Source organism: Ictidomys tridecemlineatus, chromosome 4 (genome assembly GCF_052094955.1).
Source record: "Ictidomys tridecemlineatus isolate mIctTri1 chromosome 4, mIctTri1.hap1, whole genome shotgun sequence".
Taxonomy (NCBI): Eukaryota; Metazoa; Chordata; class Mammalia; order Rodentia; family Sciuridae; genus Ictidomys; species Ictidomys tridecemlineatus.
The window spans coordinates 87523261-87550129 of NC_135480.1; the positions used below are offsets into that span (position 1 = coordinate 87523261).

The following is a 26869-nucleotide window of genomic DNA, read 5'->3' on the forward strand; positions in this document are numbered from 1 at the left end:
ACTTAGGCTGTTTCCATTTCTTGGCTGTTGTAAACAGTGCTGCACTGAACACGGGAGTGCAGTTGTGTCTTTGACATACTTTGTTTCCTTAGGATACATACCTATAAGGGGGATTGCTGAATCATAAAGGCAGTTTTTAATTTTGTGAGTTACCTCCATACTGTTTTCCATAAGGTTGTACTAATTTACATTCCTACCAACAGGGTGCTGCTTGATGACTCCCCCCGACTGTGGTCCTGTCCCCTCCCCCTCCCCCTCTCCCATTTGGATGTGCTTTGTTTCTTTCTCTTGCCCAATTACTCTGGTTAGGAATTCTGGAACTATGTTGAATAAAAGTAGTGAAAACTATGGGCATCCTCATCTTGTTCCAGATCTTACAGAGAAAGCTTTCAGTATTTTCCCATTCAGTTGTTTTGATTTATTATAGATGGCCTTTGTTATGTTGAGGTACATCCTTCATATGCCTAATTCATCCAGTGTTTCTATCACAAATGGACGTTGAATTTCACTGCATCTATCGACATGACCATATGGTTTTTCTTCTTCATTCTGTTCTTGTGATGTGTCATGTTTATCAACTATATTTTGACTTATTCTTGCATCTCTGGGATGAATTCCACTTGATTCAAACAATCTTTTTAGTGTGTCATTGGATGTTGTTTGCTTATATTTTGTTAAGAATTTTTTGGGTCTGTGTTCATCAAGGATATTGGCCTGTTGTTTCCTTTTTGTTGTTGTTGTGTTCTTATCTAGTTCTAGTGTCAGGGTAATGCTGGCTTCATAGAGTGTATTGGGAAGAATTTCTTTCTTGTTTATTTTTTGGCATAACTTAAGGAGAATTGGCATTAGTCTTCAAATATTTGACAGAATTCAGCAGTAAAACCATTTGGTCCTGGGCTTTCTGTGTTGGAAGGACTTTTATTACTGATTCAATCTCATTACTTGTTTGTTCAAGTTTTCTACTCCTTCAGGATTCTGGATAAAGCATATGTGCTTAGAAATTTGTCCATGTCCTCTAGTTTATCAAATTTGCTGGCATGTAATTGTTTATAACCCTAATGCTGTTTTCTATTTCCCTGGTGTCAGTAGTAATATCTCCTTTTTATCCCTGACTTTAAGTCTTCTTTCTCTTTTTCTTGCAAGTTTTATTCCATTTTATCCTTTTTTGCAGTGCTGGGGAGAGAACCCAGGGCCTTGTGCTTGCTAAGTGAGCCACTGTACTACACTGATAGCCCTTCCCTCTCTTTTTCTTAATTAGTCTAGCTAAAGGTTTGTCTATTGTCTTGATCTTTTCAAATTACTAGCTCTTTATTTCATTGATCTTTTGTATCAGCTTTTTGGTCTCTATTTCATTTATTTCTGCTCTGATCTTTATGATTTATTTCCTGGTACTAATTTTGGGTCTAGTTTATTCTAATTTTCCTATTTCCTTGAGATGCAGTGCTAGGTTTTTAATTTGAAATCTTTATACTTCTTTGATGGGGGCAATGATTACTCTAGATGTCCCTCTTAGCAATGAATTTGCTGTATCCCACAGGTTTGGGTATGTTGTGTCTCCATTTTCATTTGTTTCTAGAAACTTTAAAATTTACTCCTTGGCTTATTTCTCAATCCATTGATTGTTCAAAAGTAAGTTGTTTGGTATTGATTTTCTATTTTACCACATTGCAGTCAGAAAAGATACTCTATATGAACTAAGTTTTTTAAAAATATTTTTTTTTAGTTGTAGAAATGACACAATACCTTTATTTACTTATCTTTATGTGGTGCTGAGGATGGAGACCAGGGCTCCACATATGGTGTAGGTGAGCATTCTACCACTGAGCCACAACTCCAGTCCCTGAATTAAGTTTTAAAAATTTTGTTGAAATGTGTTTTGTGGCCTATCATATGGTCCATCTTGGGGAATGTTTGCATGTTGATGATAAAATGTATATTTGGCAGTTGTTGGGTGGAATGTTCTGTAGATGTTTTAGGTCCATTTGATCTAGTGTGCAATTTAACTCTGCTGTGTCTTTGTTGATTTTCCATCTTGACTATCTGCACTTCGCTGAAAGTGAGATATTATAGGTCCCTAAGTATCATTGTATTGGAATCTATCCCGTTAGATCTATTACTATTTGCTTTATATATTTGAGTGTTCCAATATTGGGGGGGCGTGGATATTTAGAATTGCTATCTTCTCTTGCGGAAATGCCCCTTTTATCATTATATAGTGGACTTCTTGTCTCTTTTTTCTACTTTTGACTTAAAGTCTATTTTATATGATATAAATATGGCTACTTCTGCTTTCTTTTGCACTCCATTTTCATGTAAGTTTATTCTACCCCTTCGCTTTCAGTGTGTTGTGTCTTTAAAGGTGAAGAGTTTTTTTATAAGTAATATATGGCTTAGTACTTTTTTTTTCAAACCATTTAGTCATTTTAAGTCCCTTAATTGGAAAACTTAATACATTTTCATGCAAGGTAATTATTATTAAGTATGAGCTTACTACAGTCATTATATAACTTGTTTTCTAGTTTTGTGGTATTGCCTTTCTTTCTTCATCTTACAATTTTCCTTTGAGGCTAAGGGATTTACTCTAGTAGTATATTTGGATTTCTTGCTTATTATTTTTGATTTGTCTATTACAGATTTTTCTTTGCTATTATCATTTAGCTTACAAAAACATCTTTGATTGTACCAAGCTATTTTGAAGTGATAGCAACTTAAGAGTCATAAAGATAAGGACAGAAGCAAAGAAAGTATAATAATATAAGTACTCGACACTGCACTCTTTTTTCCACACTTTGAATTTTTGATAGCCCATTTTACACCTTTCTATGTTGTCTATCTATACATTCTTCTGTTTCTTTGATTTATCCTGGGATTGATGCTTTTTGTCATGTTTTTAATTTTATATGTGTATTTTTCAGCTCAAGATTTTGTTTAATTTTTAGAAATTGTTTCCATCTCTTTGTTAAATTTCTGCTAGAATATTGAAACATGTCTCTGTGTTTTCTTGAAGATTATTGAGTTTCCTTGAAGAGCTGTAGTGAATTTTCTGAGAGGTATTCAACACTGATGCTATTTGATCAGTGTCTGGCACCTTACTAGGTGAGATTGTGACTTTCTGGAAGTTCTTGATGCTTGTTGGTGTGTAATGTTATTTGGCATTGAGGGATTAGGTGTTCATTCCAGTCTTCCTAATCTTATTTGGTTTGTGCCTATCTTTCCAGAAACTCTAAGTAGTCTGCTTTTTTCCTCTGAATCCGTAGTCACTTCACTATATCAGCATTGTATGGCATCAAGGTCCAGATTTGCTGGGAGTCTACTGTTTGGGTATTGTCAATGTTTCAGTAGTAGAGTGTAAACCAAGCCCAGGTTTGTCCCAAATACACTGTTGGTGTTTTATTCCAAAAGAACCAGGAGAGTATCTAGAAAGAATAATTTGTCCCCCAAGCCTCTCTCTGAGACCAGGGAAGGCCCAGTTGCCTGATCTACAATTACTGGCCTGTGGTCAGGCACATTGGGATTCACCTGGTCTTGGGTAGAGTCAGTATGATAGATCAGCCCTGGGCTCCTATGTCACATCTGTGGTCATCAGTGCCACCAAGCTGTATCATATTCTGAGCCCAGAGTCTGCTAAAACCAGCTAAATACTGAGGTAGAACCAAGGCCTCTATGGCTATGGGCTGCCAATTCCTGAGGTGAACTCATGACCCAAGACTGTTGCAACCAGCCATTTGGTAATCCTAGCTGGACTAGAAGTCCAATAGACTGGGGATGCACTTGGAGATATTCCAGAGCATCTGTCAGCAGGCCAGCCTGGGGATGGGGACTGTTAGAATTTTCTCAGTGACAAGTCTTATGCTTACTGCCTTATCCTACCCCCTGGAAACAGAGCCTATACCACACGACTCTGCCTGAGGTTGGTGTAGTGTTGGTGAAAACAGTCACTTGGATACCTAGGCTGATGCTAAAAGCCAGATGGTGCCTGAATCTCACTATGGGGACCTGCTCAGTCTCAGTGGTGCACTGAAGCCCATGCTGCAGCTGGCAGTGAGGAAGCTCACAATGCCTGTTCCATTATGGTACAGTTTTCTGCCTGGTACAGGGGCAGTTCTTGGACCATGTCTGTGAGCACTGACCTGGCAGTAGCTATACTTACCAAGGTTGGTGAACAGGTGGTGGAGATAGTTCCTTGGCCACCAGGGATGCCAATCTGGTTTTGCACACAAGTCTCATAGCTGCAGGGGCTTCGCAGTCTCAGGAGGAGGGCTGGTGCGCCCTAGGCCCACTCCAAGGTTGAAGATAATCCAGGATGAAACTTGTTTCTGTCCCAGTGGTGCACAGATCTATCTGCCTGAGGCCAGAGCAAGTCTAGAGGCTCCATCTCTGAGCTCTGGCCTGCTTATGGGTTCTTTGGTTTCTACCAGTTTCTTCCTGGAAGGCCTGGAACTGGTTCTTAAAGCCCCATGTTAGTTTTTATGCCCTGCTCCCCAACAGGGGAGCCTAGCATTGGGGTTCACTATGGTAAACCTGGTACTGGGTTTCAATTATTAGGACTAGACTTAAGTTTCTCTCCCTTCCCAAGCAGGAAGTGTCTCTTCACTCTTGCTGCTTGGAGTTGGGGCAGGGGTAATGTGGGCAACTCATTCCTTTCTGCCTTCTTCAGTGCATCTTTTCATTTTGCTATTCTAAAAGCTGGCACTGTGGTCTCTCACCTGATTTTCTTAGCTCATGTGAAGGCAGTTTGGGTGTGAACACCTGTTCAACTTGGTGTGTCTATTGGGAGATGATCACTGAAGGACCTTATTCAGCTACCTCTTGCTGGGTGAATCCTATGAAGATGTCTAAAGACTAATTTTTCCAGTGTCTTAGAGCTTTGAGATGATGAAGTTAGAATTTAACCTTGTTTTTTTTTTTTGAGGACAAACAAGTTACATTGCCTACCTGGAAGTAACCTTGAGCATTTGCCAAAGAAACTAGCTTTTATTAGACACCAGTGAGTGTTCTCTGAAACCAGGTCAACTAAACCTTATTATGGAGGAAATGCTCAGATTCAGGATTTATGGAGGAGAAAGTACCAAAGGTAAATATCAGTTCAGCCAAAGAACTTCCTAGCAATTATGTCTGTCTGTAGTGGAATAGGCTGCAATGAAAACAGACAGGCATTGGTCATCACTATGGTTGGACAAAGATGTGCTTGGTCCAGGCCAAGTCTTATAAATTTTTTTTGTCATTTTACTGCTTTGTCTGGGTGTTTTTTCTTTCTAGTTTACTGGTGTTTTTCACCCCCCTAGTTCGCCACCTTCCCCCTTTCCCCTGAATACTAAACCTGTCCCAATTCATACATTTATCTTGCCTGCCTGACTTGATAGGTATTTGGTTTGTTGACCCCTCAGTAATTTGCAAGTGTTTTAATGGCCTACTAAATTTGATGGGATATTAACATTTTAAAACTATTGAATCAGTTTATTTTCAGTACAAAGGTTAATACAGAAATAGTTCATCATTACCATAAACTTTGTATGTGTTTTTTTTTTGCACAATTAGAATAAAAACCTAAGGAAGGAAAGGATAACAATAACTGGTATTTATTGAATTCTGAATGTGAGTGAACATAAACTTTGATTTTCTGAGTTTTGTGCCTCTTAATGCTTGTTGTCTCCACACAAATATTAATAGAGACCTGTTTAATTTTTAAAAATGTCTTTTAGTCTAGGTTCACTCAGTCCATCCAACAGGGGCAGTCTTTGCTGCTTGTTTTCTTCTTATCACGTAAGAAACTTCTGTCCATATGTAAGTACACATACTAGTAAAAATAGCCTTTCTAAAAAATATATAAATAAGAGCACATTATATACATATTTCTTGACTTAGCTTTTCTCATTTAATCTTACAATTTTTTTTCAATACACAGCCCAGTATTAAAAGTAATATGAATGCATGGCTTATTTAAAGAAAAAAACACTTATATTTTAAAATGATTATAAATTCACATTTGCAAAAATAATGTCAAAAGGACCCAGTTTGCCACAATCACTCACCCTCCAATGGATACATTGTACATAATTACTATAAACATCAAAAGCAAGAAATTGTCATTAGTACAATGTGTGTATTTCCCTCATTGTTTCAACGTGTGGATTCTCATGATCACCAGTGCAATCAGGATATGAACTATTCCATCACCACATAGAGCTGCAACCCTTTGACAGTTACGTGTGCTCCCCTGTCTCTAAACCTTGGCAACCACTCTTCTGTCTTCCCTTCACAGTTTTGTCATTTTGAGATTATATAAATGAAACCATCTAACATGTGACATTTTGGAGTCTGGTGTTTTTCTCACCTAGCATAATATCCTTGAGGTCCATCCAAGTTGTTGCATATATTGGGAAGTTCACATTTTCTCTCCAAAGACTTCATATTAGAATCTGCTGAAACAATCTGGCAACGGACGAGTGGGAGGAAAGTCATAAGAAATTTATTTGATCATAGTTTTATATGAAATGAGAGCTTTCAGATTGAAGACCCAAAGACCCAGGGTGAACTATCCATTTTTCTACTTAGGTTGGATGAAGCATAGACAGCAGTTTAGAAATATGATTGGGCTAAAGGTTGTGACCTACAGGTAACAGACTGCAGGAGAAAACCCAGCAAAGCCAGACTGTTCATATTCTTGGTCTCTGTGTAGCATTCCTTCTTCCTGGGAATCAGATCTTTTGACCTACAACCAAACAAGGTGGGTCACAGAATTTCTTCATGATCAACTCTTAGAAAGGTGGCAGAAAGTTGTAGTAACATTATTGGACTTTATAGCTGGCTTTAGTGAAAAGGAGTTCAGGTTTCTATGACCTGACTTGGGAAAGAGGAATTCCAAGTTCTTGGTTTGCTTCAAGAGAGTGTGAGTGGTAAAAGACAGAAGGATAAGAGAGATCAGAAAGAAACTGCTACTGAGGACTTCACTTTGGGGGTATGGTTTTCTGGGCTTCAAAACTTTTATCCAACTTGGTCTCTTTTAATTTTTAAATAGTGTTCCATAGGTTGGGTAGACCAGCGTTTGTCTAACAATTTACCTATTAAGAAGCATTTTGGTTGTTTCCAGGTTTTGGCTAATATAAAAACAACTTCTATGAAAAATTACTTACTGATTTTTTTTGGTGAATATACATTTTTTTAGTATAAATAGGCAATTACTGGTATGTATGTTTAGTTTTTTTCCTCTTCAAAATTGCCAAATTCTTTATCTAAGGGTACATTTCACATTCTCAAAGTGTACTATTTTACATTCTCACTGGCAATGTCTGAGACATTGGATTCTCCTTATTCTTACCAGCATCTGATATTGACATCATGTTTTGTTTTAGCTATCCTATTGGGTATTGTAGTGATGTCTCACTGTGGTGTTAACTTGCATTTTCCTCTAGGCTATGTTGAATATCTTCTCCTGTGTTTATTTGCTATCCAGGTCTACTCCTCTGTGAAATGTCTCTTCTTGTCATTTACTCATTTTCCAATTGGATTTCTAAAATTAAACTTTTGAGTGTTTCTTATATTTCTTAGGTATGAAATCTTAGCCAGCTGTGTGGTTTGGAAATATTTTCTCCCAGTCTGTATATTCTCTTTTTATCCTCTTAACAAGTTCCTATCATTGTGCAAGTGTTTTAATTTTGATGAAGTTCTTTGAGATCTTTTCATATAACAATTCAGAACTAGGTCACTCTTTCAGTAGTTGCATTGTGTTCAGTTGTATGCATATACAGTTAATCAGTTCCCAAAAGACTTATTTAGAGTACAATTAATGATTTCCAATGAAAAACCATGCTGCAATATCTATGTTATTCATCTTGTATATGTGTGCGAATAAATGCTTAGGATAAATTCTTGGAAGAGGTGTTGACTAGATTAGAAGGTATATTGTAATTGCCCATCAACTACAATGTAACAGTTTACAAGTGCAAAACAGGATAGGGGAATTTCTATTATCTTGTATTCTCATCACCAATTAAAAAAAATCATAAGGGGCTAGGGGTGTAACTCAGTGACAAAGTGTGTGCTTAGCATGCAAGAGGGCCTGGGTTTAATTCTCAGCACCACTAAAAACACAAAACTGACATCTAAGCGGTTAAAAAAAACTCAATGCTTTTTATTGTGTTTCCTTAATTATGAGTGAGGTCAAGCATAGATTCCTATGTAAGCTGTCCTTACATTGGTCTTGGCGATCTAGGAACTGTTTGTTCCTATAATTGGGTCATTGATTTTTGTGACTTGGTGGTTATTTTCTTACTGATATTAAAAGAGCTTTTGACATTAACGAAGGAAATGATCATTTTCCATAAGAAAACGTTTTTCCTGTTTTGTCTCATGTGTGTGTGTGTGTGTGTGTGTTTCTTTAATTTTTTTTTCCATGTAGAGAATTAAGTTTTTATTTGGTCAAAATTTTCTGTTTTTCCATTGTGACTTTTGGGCTTATAACTTAGGTAAAAAGGAAAAATATATGTTAACAATTTTCATTCCTAAGTTTTCTCTTGGCACTTTAACTAGTGTAATCTATAACAACAGTTCAAATGGAATAGAGGCTTTTTATTAAAAAAAAAAAATGTTTGGAGAACCTCAGCATGAGCAGCATCTGGGAGCTGGTCAGAAATGTAGAGTGTCAGACCCTACTCAAGGCCTTTTAGCAAAATCCTCAATGCATAAGAAAATTACAGGCACATAAAAATTATCCAGACACTGGAATAGACTGTTTTCCTGTGTTTTTCCATTAATGGAATGATGGGGGGTCCTGCCGGAGAGTCCCTTTTCAGTTCACCAAAGTTTCCACTAGGTGGCGCAATGAAAAGTTTAAATAACGCTTAAGATTTGAAGATTTGAGTTCAGAAAATTGTGAAAACAAGGCTTGACTTTCAGTTTCCACTGAGTCAAGGATCAATTTTATGAGAGGTTAATATAAAGCTACTCCAGGTCTGTGCTTAGGAGGAAGTGACCACAGATGTCCAGTTTGGTGACTTGTTTTTATTCCTCTGGTCATGGTTTTGAATGCTCTATTACTGGCTAAGTCTAATATTTTCTTCTAATAAATTCATGGAGATTTGTGGAATATAGTTGCTATAAAGCCCTAGAAATGGGGGGTCTTGATCTCCTTGATAGAATTACCCTCTTTGGGAACTGCTCTCTTCAAGCTAAACCCAGCTGGCTCTGCCATTGGCTAGTTATACCTGCTGTCCTGGGCTTTCATAAGCCCTGAGAAATCACTCTGTCCTCTCCTTCCTTCACTCAGAACCAAAGGGGCAAAAAAAGAGAAAGTGATTAATGGCAGCCCTCCCTGGGCAAGAAGAATAAATCAGGAATTGTCTCACAAACAGGCACTTCCCATTTCCCTGACCATCTAGTCACATCAGGCATCACGACAGACAGAAAGATGCTGTCGGACCTCAGATTATTCTCATGAGCATATTCGCTTTTGAAGTAGTTTGTCAGTTGATTTAATGAGGGTCCATATGCTCCAGGCAGACTCCTGAGCCTTCAGAGTTCAGGTGGTGGTGCTGTTTTCTGGGGAAAATATTTCACAACTGGCTTTAATCAGTCATGCTAGAATTCCAAGTCCTCAGCACCAGCTAAGGGAGTTGCTTATTTTCTTAAAGATGGAGTGGCTGCTTATTAAGAAGCCCAAGCAAATGTGAGGCTGGCTTCTAGTTGATGAACGCGTGGCACAGATATTGGGACAGTTAGAGGAGACTGCACGGGTGGGAGCTAGATGCCTTCATCTAAATCCGGAAGTTAAATTTACGGAATCAGACCCAAGAATGGTCATAGGACTAAGGGCTTCTCACCTATTTTCTTTGGTTTTCTGTCTGTGTTCCCAGATCTTCACTATTGTAGCCACAATAGAATGAGAAGAACAAAAATAAATGAGGATGGGGCAGTACGAATAGTGGCCAAGTGTACTCTCCTGAACTGCAGCATCAGCATAGCCTGGTGTGCTTCCCACTGCTGTGACAAATACCTTAAAAAGTCAGTTCATAAGGAAGAAAGGCTTATGGTTTGGCTCATGGTTTCAGGACATGGTGGGCTGACTCTGTTGCTGTTGGGCCTGTGGCCAGTCAATACAGCATGACTGGAGCTAATGGCAGAAAAGCAAAGCTGCATGCCTCATGACAACCAGGAAACAAACAGAGAAAGGAGGATTTGGGGTCCCCTGCCCTTCCAAGGGCATGCCCTCAGTGGCAAACTTCCTTCTGCTAGACCCCACCTCTTAAAGGTTCGACTGCCTCCCAGTAGCACCATCTGAGGATCAATCCTTTAACACATGGGCCTTTGGGGGGTCATTTACGATCCAAACGATAGCACTTGGGAACTTGTTAGGAATTTCAGGCTCCACTCTCCTGATATTATGATTTAATTGGTCTAGAGTGGAGGAGCCCAATTATTGGTAATTTAAAAATCTTCCCCTATGGGGGCTGGGGATGTGGCTCAAGCGGTAGCGCGCTGGCCTGGCATGCGTGTGGCCCGGGTTCGATCCTCAGCACCACATACAAACAAAGATGTTATGTCCGCCGAGAACTAAAAAATAAATATTTAAAATTCTCTCTTTCTCCTCTCCCACTCTCTCTTTAAAAAAAAAAAAAAATCTTCCCCTATTATTGTATATCCAGGCTTGAGAGTTACTACTGGAAGAGACAAATAGTAAAATGCAGAGAGAAAATATGGCCCTTTCTTCACAGCTATTCAAAGCATGAATGATTTTCTTTTGTAAAGGCACTGGAGCTCAGTTAGAACAGCTCAGCTCTTACACCTTTCTCCAAAGAGGGGAGAGTTCAGATATCTACAGAAGAAGGTCCAAGGCATTAGGCCAGGTGTTGGAAGTGCAGCAACATCAGTCAATCATTGTTTTCAGGTTCTCTCATTCAGGGCAATGAAGCAAAGAACTAAGATCAAGGTACTCCCACAGTGAGGTGAAAGCCATGAGGAATTTAAACGTAGGATAAGAAAAGGGGGACCCAGCAATCCAAACCTAGGATCAACAGCCTGCAATCAAGGAGCAGGATAGCTCCCTCTCAGTAAGAGGACAACAGCAGAAAGGCCCCTTGGAGGTGGTGCCTACAGGAGAGGATCAGGGTTGGCCCAGTCCACTAGATGGCAGCATTGGGCTGCAGCTGCCACAGGAAATTGAACATTAGAGACTTGGGCACTATGATGTGAACTCCTAAGGAAGCAGCGGCTCTGTATTTTGTGAACACCTGCTCCCACTAGGACCTGCTCCCAGTGTCTTACAGTCCTTGGAGTGCCTTTGGCAGTTACGTGTTTGGGTGTAAAGTTTTAAAATGACTGAATGTTTTGTTTTTCCTGCAGAGCCTAGAATTGAACCCAGGGCCCCATGTTTTTTAGGCAAGCGCTGTACTGCTGAGCTCCACCTCCAGCCTGTGAATATTCTCTGGATTCTATCATTCAGTGAGTTGTATTTTAATAGACCCCAAATCATTGATACCTTAGGTTTGTGTCTTATGGAATAAATTCAGGGAATTGCCGGGCATGGTGGCACATGCCTGTAGTCCCAGCAGCTCAGAAGGCTGAGGCAGGAGAATCGTGAGTTCAAAGCCAGCCTCAGCAATTTAGTGAGGCCCTAAGCAACTCAGCAAGACTATGTCTCTAATAAAATGCAAAAAAGGGCTGGGGATGTGGCTCAGCGATTCAGTGCCCCTGGGTTCAATGCCCAGTACCTAAATAAATAAATCCAGGGAACTGAAGGCCCAAACAAGACCCTGGAGGAGTCACCACAAAATTCCTAATCTCAATCAACATGCATTTCTGAGGTCCCCTTGGTATTAGACTCTACACTGAATAAAAGATTCTTAATTCATGATCCCTACATTTAAAAAGAGGGTTGTGAAGGCTAAAACAAATAGTCCTCAACCACAAAAACAAAGGATGGAAGACAAAGATTGTCATATATGAAAGAATTGTAGTAAAAAGAACACAGAAGCATTTGCTAAATTATAAATTCCATCTTTGTTATCAGCTAGTGTGTATCCTAGTTTTCTTCTCTGTAAGTAATAAAATGGATCTATTATCTACTGTGTTTCCTTCCACTAAGGGTTATCTTCAGAAACAGATAAGGTCATGGACATGAAAACAGTGAAATAAAAATTTAGATTGTCACTAGGCTATTTGCATAATCTCGCTCTATACAAACAGCTTGCAAGTCAGTTACTTTACTTATTCTTTTTATTGTGAATTAGGGATTCTCAGGCTGAGAGGGTGGGGAGTTGAGGCATAGCTGGGTTCCTCTGAGCCTTTCTGACAATTTCAGTTTGCAAAAATGCCTGCAGGACCCGATGCAGGTACCTCTGGGTCCAGCATAACCTAGGTTACCATCAGTTGTCCCTTGCTGTGTTGTAGGATTGCTTAATGGGGAATGCATTGTGTTTCTTCTTTTTACTCTACACACATTGAGAAAATAAACCACAGTAATTGTGAAATCAGAACTTTGGTGAAATACATTGCAGCACAACCCGTAAGCACATTGTGATGGACCCTGCTGGGAATAGCTACAGGTTTAAGGGTGAACAGGAGAATCAGGTTGTCAGAGGTAAAAGGATAAATGTGTGGAAGGGGTCTTTGTTTGGTTATGAGTGATGGTGGTTGTGGTGGTGAGTAGAGGGCAAGATAGAGTGCCTCTCCATTCCTCCTGCAGAATATGCCCATGTTCTGGGCTGGAGACTCCATGCCCCGGTAAGTTATGCAGGGTGAAGTAGGGAGCTCAGTGACACATGGCAGAGAATGAACACTCAATCAGAAGAATGTACCCACATGCATAAAAGAGATTGCTGTGGAGATTTTAAAAAAAAAAGGTACAACAAAGTTTAATCTGTTAATTAATGAAGGGGAAATCAGTTCTCAATTTCTTCTCGTCTATCTGGGTCACCACCTAGGTAACCTATTCCAATCCCATGTTCCATGTTTCTACATAATGAGAACTCTCAAATCTCTTCCTTCCTTTCCTTTTCTTTTTCTTTCATTTCCCTTCCATTCCCTGCCCCCCTTCCTTCATTTCTTTCCCAGGGGTTGAACTACTGAGCCACATCCCTAAACATTTTATATCTTATTTTGAGACAGGGTCTCACTAAGTTGCTCATGGTCTCCCTAAGATGCTGAGGCTGGCTTTGAACTTGTGATCCTGCTGCCTCAGCCTCTGGAACAGCTGGGATTACAGTCATGCACCACTGCACCTGGCCCCCTCTCAAATTTCTATCTCCATACCCAGGTTCTTCTCTGCACGGAAGACATAAACATCCAACTGCCTACTGGACATCTTGATTTTCTTGTCACAGTTATTCACCTCCCAGGGAATGCACCTCAGCGAATGCACACTTCTTTCTTCTACGTTTTCAGAACAGAAAGTTGGGTTACAGATGACTCTCCCCTTTAGATCACAGAACACATACAATGCTTTAAGAAATCCATCATCCCTCCCTTCAAAATATGCTCAAGACTATTTCTAACTGCTTCACCATCTACTGCCTGGATTGTTGTGGTAGCCTCCTAATGGATCTCTCTCTCTCTCTCTTTTTTTTTTTTAAACTTTATTACTCTGGTGTGTTGTTCTCAGAGCAGACAGCCCTCTTACCCCAAAATGCAAGTCGAATACTAATGTTTCAGATTAAATCTCTCCAGAATCCAAAGTCTGTAAAATGGCCTTTAAGGCCTGACATAATTTGTCTGTCACTGACACCTCTCCTACTTCACCGCCATCCTCCTTACTCTCAATTTCTCTCAGCCACAGGAGTTTCATCACTGTTCTTGAGCTAAGTACAGCACATTCCCACCTCAGGACCTTTGCACTTACTGGCACCTCCCTGGAGCACTCACTCTTGTCTTCAGATACGGTTTCCTTGCTCACTTCTTTCATATTTAGGTCTCAGGTCTTCACCATGTGTGTTTCTAATTCATTCTAGGACACACAGTTTTTTACTCTCACCTCTCTGTGTTCCCTTCCCCTAAGTATCAGACAAGTGTCAACCAGGAAAACAAAAATCACTCTTTGTATTTGGAGCAGGGGGACCCAGCAGGAATCCACAAGCCTCCTACTCTCAGGGAGGAAGGAGGGAGTCCTGGATAACCTGGTGTGAGCAGAGACCACAGTGGTTGCGGCAGAAGCTACAGAATGGGAGACACAGGCCTAGGACAGATGCTGCCAAGGGAGGGAGAGGGAGCCACCTGGCTGCTCCCTTCCTGCAGCCCTCCAGTCTCCCTCCACCCCTCCCCTTAGATGAACTCCTGCGCTCAGCCTGCAGGGGGCAGTACCCACCACCCAGCTCTCAGCAGAGGGCAGACAAGCTGGGCACTGGCACAGTCGGTTCTGTTTTTCCTCAGAGCAGGTCTCATCTTTGATATATTTGGAAATTTTTGTTTATCTGTGGTTTCTCTGCTCGAGTAGAATGTCATATCCACGAAGGCAGGGCTTTGCTGTTTTGTTCACTGCTGCATCCACAGCCCCTGAAGCCCTGCCTGGCATTCAGGAATTGTTTGTTGAATGAACAAATAAATATGTCTCAACAGACAGTGCATCTGACTTCTAGTGGAAAATGAGTGAGTATCTGCTGAATAGATGAGGCCGAGCCACAGTTTAATACCAAGTTAATTGTTACGTGAAAAAATAACAAGATGCCCTCTTGATTGAAGCTTGTCTCAGGTATTTATCATATCATGACTGATAAGATTGCATTCATTTGGATAACCCTATAATTTATGATTTATTTTCCAATGTGATTCTTTTTGAATCCATACGGTATTTCCTGAATGATTTTAGACTCTGGCAATTTCCATCCATCTTTCTGAATTTGTCCAGTTGAAATGCCCCTACCTGATGCCATTTTGCAACTAACTTTTAAAAATAACAGTTCAGAAAATTTGAAACTCTGAACTGTCAGAAAAATAAAAATTAAAAAACTGGAAGAATAAAGCAATTTTGATAATAAATGCTTGCATTATTTATTACTAATAGAATTGAACACTATAGTCTAAAAATAGGCAAAAATAAAGTATTAAATCTTAAGATTAAAATAAAATCTGGCTTTATTACTAATTAAGCAAAAAAAAACTCTGATAAACTACACATATGGATCAGACAGAAATATTTTTCTGTTTTGGAAAATTTTCAATTTAAGAAGGTCTACATTCATTGTTAACTATTGTTTATATTTTCTTGATCTGTCCTAGAGACTGAATGCTAAGGGATTTCTCAAAGTAACAACTGGATTTTGATTTCCCTATTACTACAGATAGATTTCTGGATAATAAGTGAATATAGAATTAAAATTCAGGATATTGTGACCAATTTAAGTATGTGAAAGATGTACCAGGAGATTTGTATTTTATTTTGTGTTTTATTTTGTGACATGGCCTTGCTAAGTTGCTGAGGCTGGCTTTGAACTGGTGATCCTCCTGCCTCCCAAGCTTCTGGGATTGTAGGTATGTGCCATTGAACCTGGCAAAAATATTTTTTAATTACCATTCTTCCTGAACACAATCAAGGGACTGAATGTCTACCTGAAAATATGTTGTGTGTTTCAAATAACTTCAGGACCAAAGAAACTCACCTTAATCTTCTGTGAGACAAATGATTCATTCAGGTGAGTGTTTTGAGAGAGCTCACCCTTAAAAAATAATAGAAAGATCATGATATATTTCTCTCTTTGTCCTCAGACAAGAAAAATTGAAATAGATCATCTCTGTGTGAATTGATTTCTGTTCCGCCTCAACTGCTCAAATCTCCAAAGTGAATAACACTTGTTGGTGTAGTCTTGTTCATGCTTGTTTTTAAAGCTGTTTCTTTTTATTAAAGACCTGATTACATGCTCTTAGGAGAATCAGAAGGGATCAACAAGTGTCAGTTATGCTCATTGTTCATGAGATTTTCCATACTTATTTTCTACCAGTTAACACACACTCAATATGTTACCCTGTCAGAATTAAGTTCAATGGACAATCTCCCATCTTCTGAGTGAGAAACTGTATGAAGAGTTTTGCTAACTGATTAGCATGGAGGTTATAAATGTAAAACTTTATTACAAGAATTTAGAAACTCAATGAATACATGGTGGAAAAAGAGGACAGAAACTCTATCCACAGGCTCAGGGGATACCCATAGATTTTAAACACATGGGAGAGATCCTTACATTTTTTTGTATATGAGATGAGTGTGTGCAAAACTTGATTTTATCCTATCTAAAGAATGATTAAATGGTCAAAGTTTGTGAAACGAGGGGGAACATTTCTATCCTACTCTTCCTAGTTCCTTAATTTTGGGGGAATTGTCTCTACTGTAACACATCCTGTGTCTGTCCAATTTCTTATCCTTTTCTTTGGGAGGTGGAATAACTTATTTGATTGATGAATTCAGAACATGCATAGGGATGAAGGGTGCAGTTATTGGGTCTCTCAAATACCAAAGGACTAGACAAAATAGAATGCTACAAAATGGTTTAATAAATGTCTTTAGTATTTAGTTATAAAAAACATCTTACTTTTTCACATCCACAAAGCATAAAATATACTGAAGTAGAGTCAGAAATTTTGTTTTACCTAATAATGTCCTCTTAAAAGAATCAGGTAGCTCAAGATGTTTGTTGGATCTCAAATCAATAAGCATTTAGAACTGGGATTGGTAACTTGATGTTAAAGAATGATTCTATTCTCCATTTAGGCATGATTCTGATTAAGAGATTTCTTGAGGTTTATTTGAAGTATATGAATTTATCATTAATTATATATTTTTCTCAGCAGATGAACAATAATGAAAATAAGCAAGCTTAATCTTTTATCATATGATATCTTTACTCCTCCTGAATGTGCTTGCTCCTTGATACTAATATCAAATGATGAGTCTAATGGTTCTTTGCACTTGAACCAAGTATTGGGTCTCATTATCCGGGTTATGTTCTTTGCTTTAATGTCATATTCAAATTGCTTTGATCCACGGAAGAAATAGAAGAACCCTAGAGAAAGAGAATTGTGATGAGTTATTTTGCATAACTGTGTAATGTTTCCATAGTTTTAAATCTTATGAGTATAGAATTGAATAACATAAAGAACAAAGAAACTTGAGGAAGCATATAGATACAATTTACTTTTCTTCTGTCATGTGAAAAATCCTATTATTTTTATTTTCCTGAGGGGGAAGCCAAGGTATAAAGCTTAAGTTTCAAGGGACTTAATACCTTTATGGCCAGACTGTGGTCTATGCCAGGAGTTCTCAAACTAGGTTTCAATAAAACATTCCTGTGAGGAGGAGTAGACCCCTGTGTGTTTGGCTTTGGGCTTTACATTCCCATTTTATTAAAGCTATTACACTTTTATCTGTTTTAGGTTTTGAGGTTCTGTGCTAGATGTCATTGTAATAACTTGAAGACTTCTGATTACCCCATGGTCTCGGCCATTGTCTTTGAAAATATAGTAGCTGGACTGTGCACACTAAATTGCCCAAATTTCTTTTAAAATTATAGATTCCTGAGTCTCACCTCAGTTCTACTATCAGATATGTGAAATTTGTATTTTCACCCAGACACTCCAAGTTTTGTACCTTAAACTACATACATGAATCCAAGAATCATTGTTCAGCTTGTGTGCTTAGTTAGTTTTCATACTTTTGGGAATATCTCTCAATGATGAGTAAAACTAATTTTGGTACTTTTTTACATGTATTTGAGAGAAGTTCAGCACTTACTGACTCTGTGATACAATGTCTACTTGGTTGATGTTTATTATTTCATGTATGTACTTAAAGAATAGTAAAATTACACCAAAATCAAAATGTGTAAGCTATTGTGCTGCCTTCTTTTATAGTCAATACAATCTCCCAAGTATGCTGATAGTTTAGGCATCAAAGTTTACCATTACGCTGGAAAGCAGCACCAATACGGAGACCAACTCCTGGAAAGTGTTTTACCACTCTCTGTGGGTACCCTCTGTCCATGGTTTGGGTCATCTCATCGTACCTGCATAAATGAATTTGAAAGTTTTCTACTGGATTTTTGGGGAGCTTAATTCTCTTAATAGAGTCAAGCAGAGATATGGGTGAACAGTAGGTCTGATAGAAGGAAACTAGTGGGATTAATAATAAAGATATGGCCAAGATCATGTTTGGTTAATACTATGTTTATAGTATCTTGAAAATAAAAACTAACCAGGGGGAAAAGACCACATCATTTGTCAGACTGGTGCTATTCTGAGAAATTGTTAAATTAAACTGGGGGCTCAGCTTGGAGCCATCCTAGAATTTGACTGGATATCTTTGTGTCATTGGCAATTTGGTTGACATCAACAGCTTTATCATTTTACCTTATGTTTATTTTTTAAGTTGGAGAAAGACTGTTGAACTCATTAAAACACCTTTTACTTTGGTAAAAGTAAAAGACCAGAGATTGCCTTCAACATAATTCACTTAAAAAAAGACTAGATTTATTTTATTTTTGTCTGGGTCAAAGTGATGCTATTGTGGACACTGTTATCCATAATAAAAGGAAAGGGTCAATTGTCTGTGAACTTACCTCCAACACCAAATGCCCACAAAGAAGTAGGTTTTTTTGGTGCTTTGGTCACAGACCGCTGCATCAATTTTCTTCACATGTCTTGGAAAGCCAAGTGTATGAATGGACTTGGGATAATCTGGCAAGACAGCATACCCTCTGATTGCCCAGAAGTTTTTATCTAGGAATAGAGAAAGTGATTATCTTCTGATCTGTTTCCTAAAGAGAGAAGTAGGTGTCTTAAGAAGCTTGAAAATCACTAAATGCCTAGTTCCTCTCAGCGTTGGTAATCTCATGTCTATTTCTTCTTACCACTGGTTAGCTGCATATATTGCATTGTATATTTTTATCAACTGGCTTCACTGTATTGATGGCTTTTAATCAATTCTATCAAAACAATCAAGAGTGTTTGGATATGTTCTCCTAAATGTTAAACCCCACATACTCTCAAAGGGTAATAATCTGATAAAGTCCAGGTTAAAACTAAGATTGATGGATTAAATGGAAGATGCCAGCTAAATTTGAATTTCAAATAAACAGTGGCTAAGTTCTGGCATATCTAAAATATTGCAGGGGGTATACATATATTTGTTGTTTATTTGAATTTCATAGCATCCCAGATTTTAATTTGCCAAATCTGACAACCTTACAAAAAAGAAACATACAAGAGAGATGAATTAATGGACAAACTTTTTTTTTTAATCACACGGGTTTCTTTTAGTCCCTGTGCAATTGGGATGGTGTTTATCTGAACAGCTTCAGAGAATCCCTGGATGGTTGTCCCTTTTGGCAGGAACCTCATATTAGTGCAAGAGCCCTGTCCATTTGGCTTATGCAGGAAGATTATATTTCTTACACCAAAATGCCCACTGTCTAGTTTAGGCATCCAGAGGGACAAGAGGAATCACAATGGACAAGTTTACCTTTAAAAACCAGAATCTTATCTTTGGGGTTCTCATATGCAGCTTGAAGATCAGCTGGTAGTGATGGCCAAAACGAAGCAATTAATTCAAACTCAACATTGGCGATATCGTAATAGATCCTCCATAAGTGCCTGTGTTGAACAAGAAACACTTCACACATATAAGCCGCTGAATCTGTGTTCATGGAAATATTACAATCCTAGTCTTGTCTTTTATCTAATTGGTTGGTATCTTATACAAATAATTTAGGGAAATAGCACAATTTCCCCCAGAAAATTTAGGTGATTGTGAGTTTAGTTCTATCCTTTGGACCACAAAAATCAGGATATACCTTTGCATCCACAGTCTTGGGTACTTAGAGAGGCAAACTACCCGTGGTAATCCTAGAAATAATTGAATGCTCTCATTTTTTGCAGCAGCACCCAGCATTCTAAGCCAACATCAAGCATCCTAGGAGGAACTTCTCTATGCTAGTGTTTTCTGGAATGAAGATATATTATCATTGGCATGCCAAAATATTTCCTCAGAATTTCCCTGTGGCTGTAAGATTCTGAATCTATGAATGATACTCCCTTCCCCTCATAGCAATTCCTCTCCAATATCCATAACAGGTAGTCTCTCAGCCTCTGGTGGTCAGAGCATGGTAATGATGACATGTAATAACAGTGCTGGAGTCCAATCTTAAAGAATCTTTCCTTTTGCCTGTATATCCTTATCAAATGAAATATGTCCTGATACTTTTCTCTGAAAATGTGATCATGGAATATGTAATTGACACCCAGTGCTACAATTAGTTACACATATAGTTAGAGAAGAGATTTCCTACTATAACTAACATTTTTTTTGATGCAACATTAAGAAATGGTCAGTGGTATGCAGACCCATGTCGAACAACTGGCTCTCCAGGTAAGAAAAGTCCTGAATTTTAACATTTGCTGCTTTCCAAAGTGTGGTCACTCCAGCTAAAGCCATTTTAAGCTACCAATATGATGTGACTTGGTTTACAAAATTCTTGACAATTTAGCAATAGACTCCTTAAATCAGGTAAGAGTTGGTTTCCCACATACCATTGTGATAAGTTTTTGTATTTTGGCCAAGAAGTCACTGAGACTAGACTGGACTTCATTTCCTTATATTATGGTAATTCAAAAATTTGAATTTAAATAATTAAAATTAATGTATCAAATACGTATATGATAAATGCACATGGTAAAACATTCCAACAGGATAGATGGTCATAAAATGTAAAGTATTTTCTCCTCCCCATGACTCCCACTTTACCCCCAGATCCCTTGGAAAGAAATTTCTTGTAAGAAGTTGAAGTGTTTAAGGGAATGGGTTTACCTGCCTTTAAAGAACATTACTTCTCTGCGGAAGGTGGTGATAGCATCAAAAGTCAAGCCAGGGTCACAGGCATGAGGTACCATGGGCCTCCGTGGTTTGGCAGGTGCTTTAGGTAGACCTCCTTTGACGAGAAAAGAAATACCACACTAAATTAAGAAGGCATGAGGAAATAGGCCTACACAAGGACCTTACCTAAGTGAATTTTGCTTCATAATATTTCAAGAAGCCTTTTTCTCAACTTCCTTTCTGGAGCTTCCTATTTAGTTCCCATACATTCAGATTTATAATTTTGCTCACCATAGATGGATTGAATTCCATTGATATCATCCTGAGACAGTGGGTATTTGCTGGGGTCCATGGAGACATAATTCGGGAACATCAAGGCTGTTTGATCATTGGAGTGAGAGAGCCCCAAGGAGTGACCAAATTCATGAGCAGCCACGAGAAACAAGTTGAACCCTTAATAAAATAGAAAATGTGAATACATGAGTGGATCAAAAGGAGAATGGTTGCATCTGAGATTAGAGAAGAATGAAGAAAATTCTTACTGCACAATAATTATTTTAAAATCTATATCTGGGAAGTATTTCAATCCTAATAATTGGTACTCATAACATCACAGGGAAATCTGACCCAGAATAGGTAAAAGACTTGAACTGGAGACTGAGAAATGGATGGTATTATAAAAATAAATAAATAAAAGTGAAGTCAGCAGTTTTTGTTTGCTGCTCAGCTTTACTATATGTGATCACATTGCTTTTACTTATATTCTTCAGAGGTTCTCCACTGGCTGTAGGTTAAGACCAAGTATCTTCACGTAGCCCCCCATGATCTACTTGTTTACATGAAAATATTTCTCCTTTATTCCCTTCTTGTGATGCTAACTCCTGTGGCAATGGCAGCAACAGCCCCAGATTTCCCCATTCTCAAGCTCAGCCATAATAGCCTCTGTTCTTCTCATAGCACTTCTACAAACAATTGTTTCACATGCTCCAACTCAGCTGTGTGTGACCATGGATTGTTCTGTGTGGAGGCTTTCATTTTTGCAGAGTATAGAACTGACTGTCCGGAGTCCCTGGGTCAGGAATGAACTGAAGCCTTGCATGCTGCCTGTCAGGAGAGCTACAACTTTACTTCTCTGGGACCCTGAAGCCAGACACTGGGACAGAGATTGTTGGTTCAATGATAGGGAAAAAAAAAAAGAATGGAGAGAACCAGACAATCTACTGAGCCAGCTCTGTTTTAAAATACACTCATTTTATTGTAGTAAATGTCTGATTTTTGCTTGAAAAGTAATAAAATATCTCTAGGCCAGTGAAGCCCATGAAAAAAGAATCAACTTACTTGGTATAAAAACCAGGGTCTAATTCCTTTGAATGATAACATGTTCATTCTTTTAAATAGATCCTCTATGGGCCATAAAACCACACATTATTCTTTAATCATAAGCTCAAAATTATCACTTCCCTAGAGTTTTCTTTCAGTCTTCAAGCAGTAGATGACTTCTACCATTGACACAACACGTAAAGTATTCTGCCTTGTATGGTGTGTGGGTGGGTACAGACCTCACACGTCATATAGGATCAAAACCCAATGAAGGGCTGGGAAATTTCTAGTGCAACTGTGTGGCCCACACATCGCTTGACATGGTTTTAGACACATGGTGAACCCTCAGGCATTGTGAATGTATGAATGAGTGTGTGAATGATGCAGAATGATCCTGGCAGGACTAGCAACTTTATGAGGGTGTTGTGTGGATAAGGCTTTGAGCTACACAAACACCGTTGTCTGAATAGATACTGAGCACTTTCATCAATGTCATCCTGGAAGGTGGAAAATTGTGGGGAAATGGGAAGTTTATAGGTAAAAGGAACTCGTTGCAATGTTCTTCTTTTGAGATATTCTTTAGAATAATATGACTTTGTTCATAAAGAAAATTAGACTCACCTGATGTGTCCTTGGTTGTCCAGTTTTCATCCTCATCAAAGTGAGTGTCGCCACCCAGACCCAGGCCAGGTGGAAAGGCATGGCCAAGAACTCCCAAGGGGCCATCAAAATAGCGAGGACACCGACCGTGCACTGAGAGAGATATGTTTCATGAGAGAAACAGGTCAGCCTGCTCACCTGAGATGAAAAGGGCCACACTGTTCTCTGTGGAAAGCCTTACCTCTTCTCCTAAAGGCAATCATGATGTCTGCAATCCCCTTGGATATCCTGGTGAATGTTAGCGGAGTAACCTTGCTCCATACCTCTAAAGCTTTTTGGATGGCCTCATCCACATCAACTTTTTCCATATCTGGAGTGTAGTTCACTATTCTTGAAAATTAACAAAATTTAGAAATTGCTGGTTATACATTTCTGGTTTACCAATCTTGAGCTGCAGTTATTTTTGGTGTGGTGGTGTTATCTTATACTTGTAAACTACTTTATTTAAACGAAATACTTTCCCTTATGCTATTTAAGTCAATTCTTTCTGCTTCCCTATGAATGATGTAGTATTATAATACTTTAACAAAGGGACCGCAAAGAGATTAAATGACTTCCCTAAGATCACCCCTCAGTGGGACAGCATTAATTTTATTCACGCATTTGCTTATCTATATAAATTATTATATATATGTTTTTAAAAGAATTGAGACTTATTTTCTTGAATGTACATGGAATTCAATTTTATTTTAAGACTCTTAGTGAAGAGCCACAATATTTTCCACTCTGGAAAATATTTTTCACTTGTTTATATTTCCTGTCTTGCTAAACCCACTTTTTATCTCAAGACCTAAGACTCAGTAAGATGAAGGAAGAACTATCAGAAAGGTTCCAGAGTGGTAGTCAAGGTCACTGCCTCTTTCTAAGATTGGGGACACACACCATCCTCTTTCTGGCAATGAGCTTGCCCCCTATTCTTTGAAGTCTCTGAGGGCAAACCACATGTTTACACTGGGAGCCAAGAGAGATTTGTCAGCTCTAACACACACATACACACACACACGCGCGCGCGCACACACACACACGCACACCTCTAACATGAGTGCTTTTGCTCTCTGCATATACTCATCCATGCCCCAGGCATCTGCAGACAGATGGCAGGGCTTCTGGTCCTGAGCTCCCACAGATGGCAGAGCCTAGAGGTTAGAATATATTTGCTGGAGCCCATCTCTTATGTAACCCTGGGTATGGTCCATAACCTTTTGTTTTGGTTTCTCTCTGGGTAAGATGGCAGTAACAGCAGTGCTCATATCAATAGGCTTGTCAGGGGGATGGAATACATGACCTCTAAGTGGCATGCATGTGGGGGTGCTCAATAACATAAAGGATTATTATCATTGTTGCTCAGAGGTTATATTCATCTTCCTTTTGATCAGGTGGACTTAACGTTGGCAGAAGCATTACCTGTATGTGAGGTTGTGGTTTCTCCATCCAGGGAGAGTGTAGCCATACTGACCCACATCGGGCACCCCACACCTGGGTGTCTTCATGATCTCAAGAGTGCGTGAGTCCAGCGTTCCAGTCACCGTCAATCCAAAAAACGCTTGCATTTCACGAATTTTGCCATCTAGGAGACTCCTGTTCTTGCTTTGAACAAGATGACTCCCTTCTATTTCAAGAGAGTAGAACTGGTTGAGATATGCCTGACCAAAAAGACAGAAAAAGGCACAGACTACCGGAGAGCAAATCTCCATCTCTGGATAAAACTACATGGCCTGAAATCCTTTCTGGCAGTAGAGAGGAAAATAAGAAAATAAGCAATGAGGAAAAGATGAAAGAAAGGAAGCAAAGAGAAAATAAAAGAGTCACCATGTTCTTTCAATGCCAAGAACAGGTTGATTTATGAGTAATTAGAACCAGCCAAACCACACAGCCCATAAAAGACCAGACCTCCATAGAAGAGAATTAAACCTCTACCTGATAAAGAGTGACACAGCTTACATATTTTTGCTGTTACTTTCATTTTGGTATTTTTTTAAAACAAATTCTAGAAGAGATAGGTGATTATCCCTTTTTCTGATTTATTTGATGTAAGCAAATATAACCATTAACTGGACTGATTTTTAGGAGAAATCTCTAAAGCAATGTATTTTTCATGTATGTACAAATAGGGGCTCTGAGTTATAGATTTTGGGTCTTCCTGCTTGTCTTGAAATTCATCTCTGGAGATATCCACTCCTGGCAGGACCACCCCTGCCCTCCTTTCACTAATCCTTCACTAACTTCAAAGTTGTAGCAAATTCTGCTCCCTCCACCCTTCACCTCTCACCCAGTCCCTTGATGTCCTTATAGCTAGACCAGTGAAAAGTACCTCCTTCTTGCAAGAAGTTTCTGGAGTCTGGTAGGACTGAGAGAGCTATAAAAATGAGATTTTTACTGATAGCTGTTAGAAATAGTTATTGAGACAGTACCTGAGCCAGGTGCATGTTTTCCTCATTTTCAGCCTCTCGATCTGCAGGAAATGCAGAGGAAAATGTTATAAAAAGCAAACTCAGAGGCAAAAGGCTCTTCATTCCTCTTTCTCTTCAGTTAAATCCTGTTCCTATTTGTACAGAATTCAAAAAGCAATAGTGAGACGTGGCATGAATTGGCTTGTATCATCATTTAATTAATAACAGAAAAGAACACTTGCCATGAAGTGTGTCATGACTTGCTTCCCACCCGCCCCCCACCTCCATGAAATAGACTTGATTTCACAATCACAGTCTGTAATTATTTGGTAAACACATTGTTCACTATTGAACTGAATTCATGGTGTGGTGAACCTCCAAGTTACTTTTCTCCTTGCAAAGTTGGTAATTTTTCTATTCATAAATTCTCTAAGAGTTTGCAAAATGATTCTCTTTTGAAGAAACCCAAAATATCTTAGTAGTGAGGTATTCTGTAAAAACAATTGAATCAGGAATCATATTGTGTAATTACAAAGTAAACATCAAATATTTATCAAGCACCTGCTCCTGTGTTGCCTGCCTCTGTGACTATAGCCAGCCTGGAGAACTTGGACTTACACAGACACTGATGGCAGGTAAAACAGAGGCAAAGGAGGCCCAGTCAGCTCATGAAGACTGAGAGGGACCAAAATCAGGGGGATCACTGCTGGTGATGGCCCAGAGGCCTCATTTGGGTCAGACAACTGGCATTGGGGCTGGCAGTGGATCTTGGAGAACATAGGAATCAATCCCATCACATGGGATTGGCATATGGGTGTGGGGAGGCCACAGAAAGCAAGTAACAGCAGGAACCAGCCTTGGGAATTCTGGCCATGGTCGACAGAATAAAGGGCTCGTGGAGGAGATGGCTAATGGGAACGATGAAGAATTTGTAGAGGACCCAGATTATGAAGGACATGGAAGGCCAAATTTAACATTAGAGGTGAAGATATGGATAGTGTGATCCCCTTGGATTAGTTTCAACATGTTCTTTTCTTCTACACCACTAGTGATGACCACGTCCTCTAACCTGTTCTTCTGTTTTTCTCTACCAATTGTTAAAAATTTCTTCCTTTTCTTCCCAAATTTTAACTCCTCAATGCATAGTCCTTTCCAAATTTTCCTTATCTGTATCCTGAATAAAATTTCTGTGACATAGCTGAAAATCATACTATAAACCCTAAGTAGACATATAATTTTCTTGTTTTTAATGCTCATATGATTTTAAATCCTGTTACATAAGTAGTATTTACTCATTTAATATATACATGTATATAAGTTATATAGTTTAAAAAGTATATATTTAACTATATATAACTACATGTAACTACATATACAAACTACATATAGTTTTAGAGCTTATATATAAATACACATACTATATATATGCAGTTATTATAGATATAGATAGATTTAGTTTCAAATCATCTCATTAATCTTTGGTAGAGCAAAGGATCCAGGGGAGTTGGTAGACATGATCAAGATTTATGTTCTAATGATTTTGGAAGCTGGTGTATATGCATGTTATTATTCTTGTTGTTATTCTTTTGTGATTTTTAACTATAAAATATTTCAGAACAAGATTTATAAGTTGAAGAGTTACCAAAACCAAGAAAATAGCCAAATGGTGATATATTGTTAACAGCTGTTCATTCTTTTTTTTAATAGCTACACA

The 26869-nt window shown here is 38.7% G+C and overlaps 1 protein-coding gene across 1 annotated transcript; it reads right to left on the minus strand.

The window, feature by feature from the left end:
- Positions 1-16517: 16517 nt before the first annotated feature.
- On the minus strand, positions 16518-25278 carry Mmp27 (matrix metallopeptidase 27). Its single transcript, XM_005329097.4, has 10 exons — positions 25177-25278; positions 24170-24408; positions 22947-23095; positions 22727-22858; positions 21077-21238; positions 20780-20900; positions 19436-19566; positions 18534-18693; positions 17878-17981; positions 16518-16982 (listed from the first exon to the last, which is right to left on the minus strand). Exons 1-10 carry the CDS (start codon positions 25276-25278, stop codon positions 16747-16749), a joined length of 1536 nt encoding a protein of 511 aa, XP_005329154.1. The 3' UTR covers positions 16518-16746.
- Positions 25279-26869: the final 1591 nt, after the last annotated feature.

Bases quoted from the DNA above. Each gene is read 5' to 3' on its own strand.
- Mmp27 (XM_005329097.4), bottom strand. From the start codon at position 25,278: ATGAAGAGCCTTTTGCCTCTGAGTTTGCTTTTTATAACATTTTCCTCT. The intron at 24,409-25,176 runs GTACTGTCTCAA...CTTTTTGGTCAG, and splicing joins AAAACATGCACCTGGCTCAG to GCATATCTCAACCAGTTCTA. The intron at 20,901-21,076 runs GTGAGCAAAATT...TTCTCGTCAAAG, and splicing joins TGGAATTCAATCCATCTATG to GAGGTCTACCTAAAGCACCT.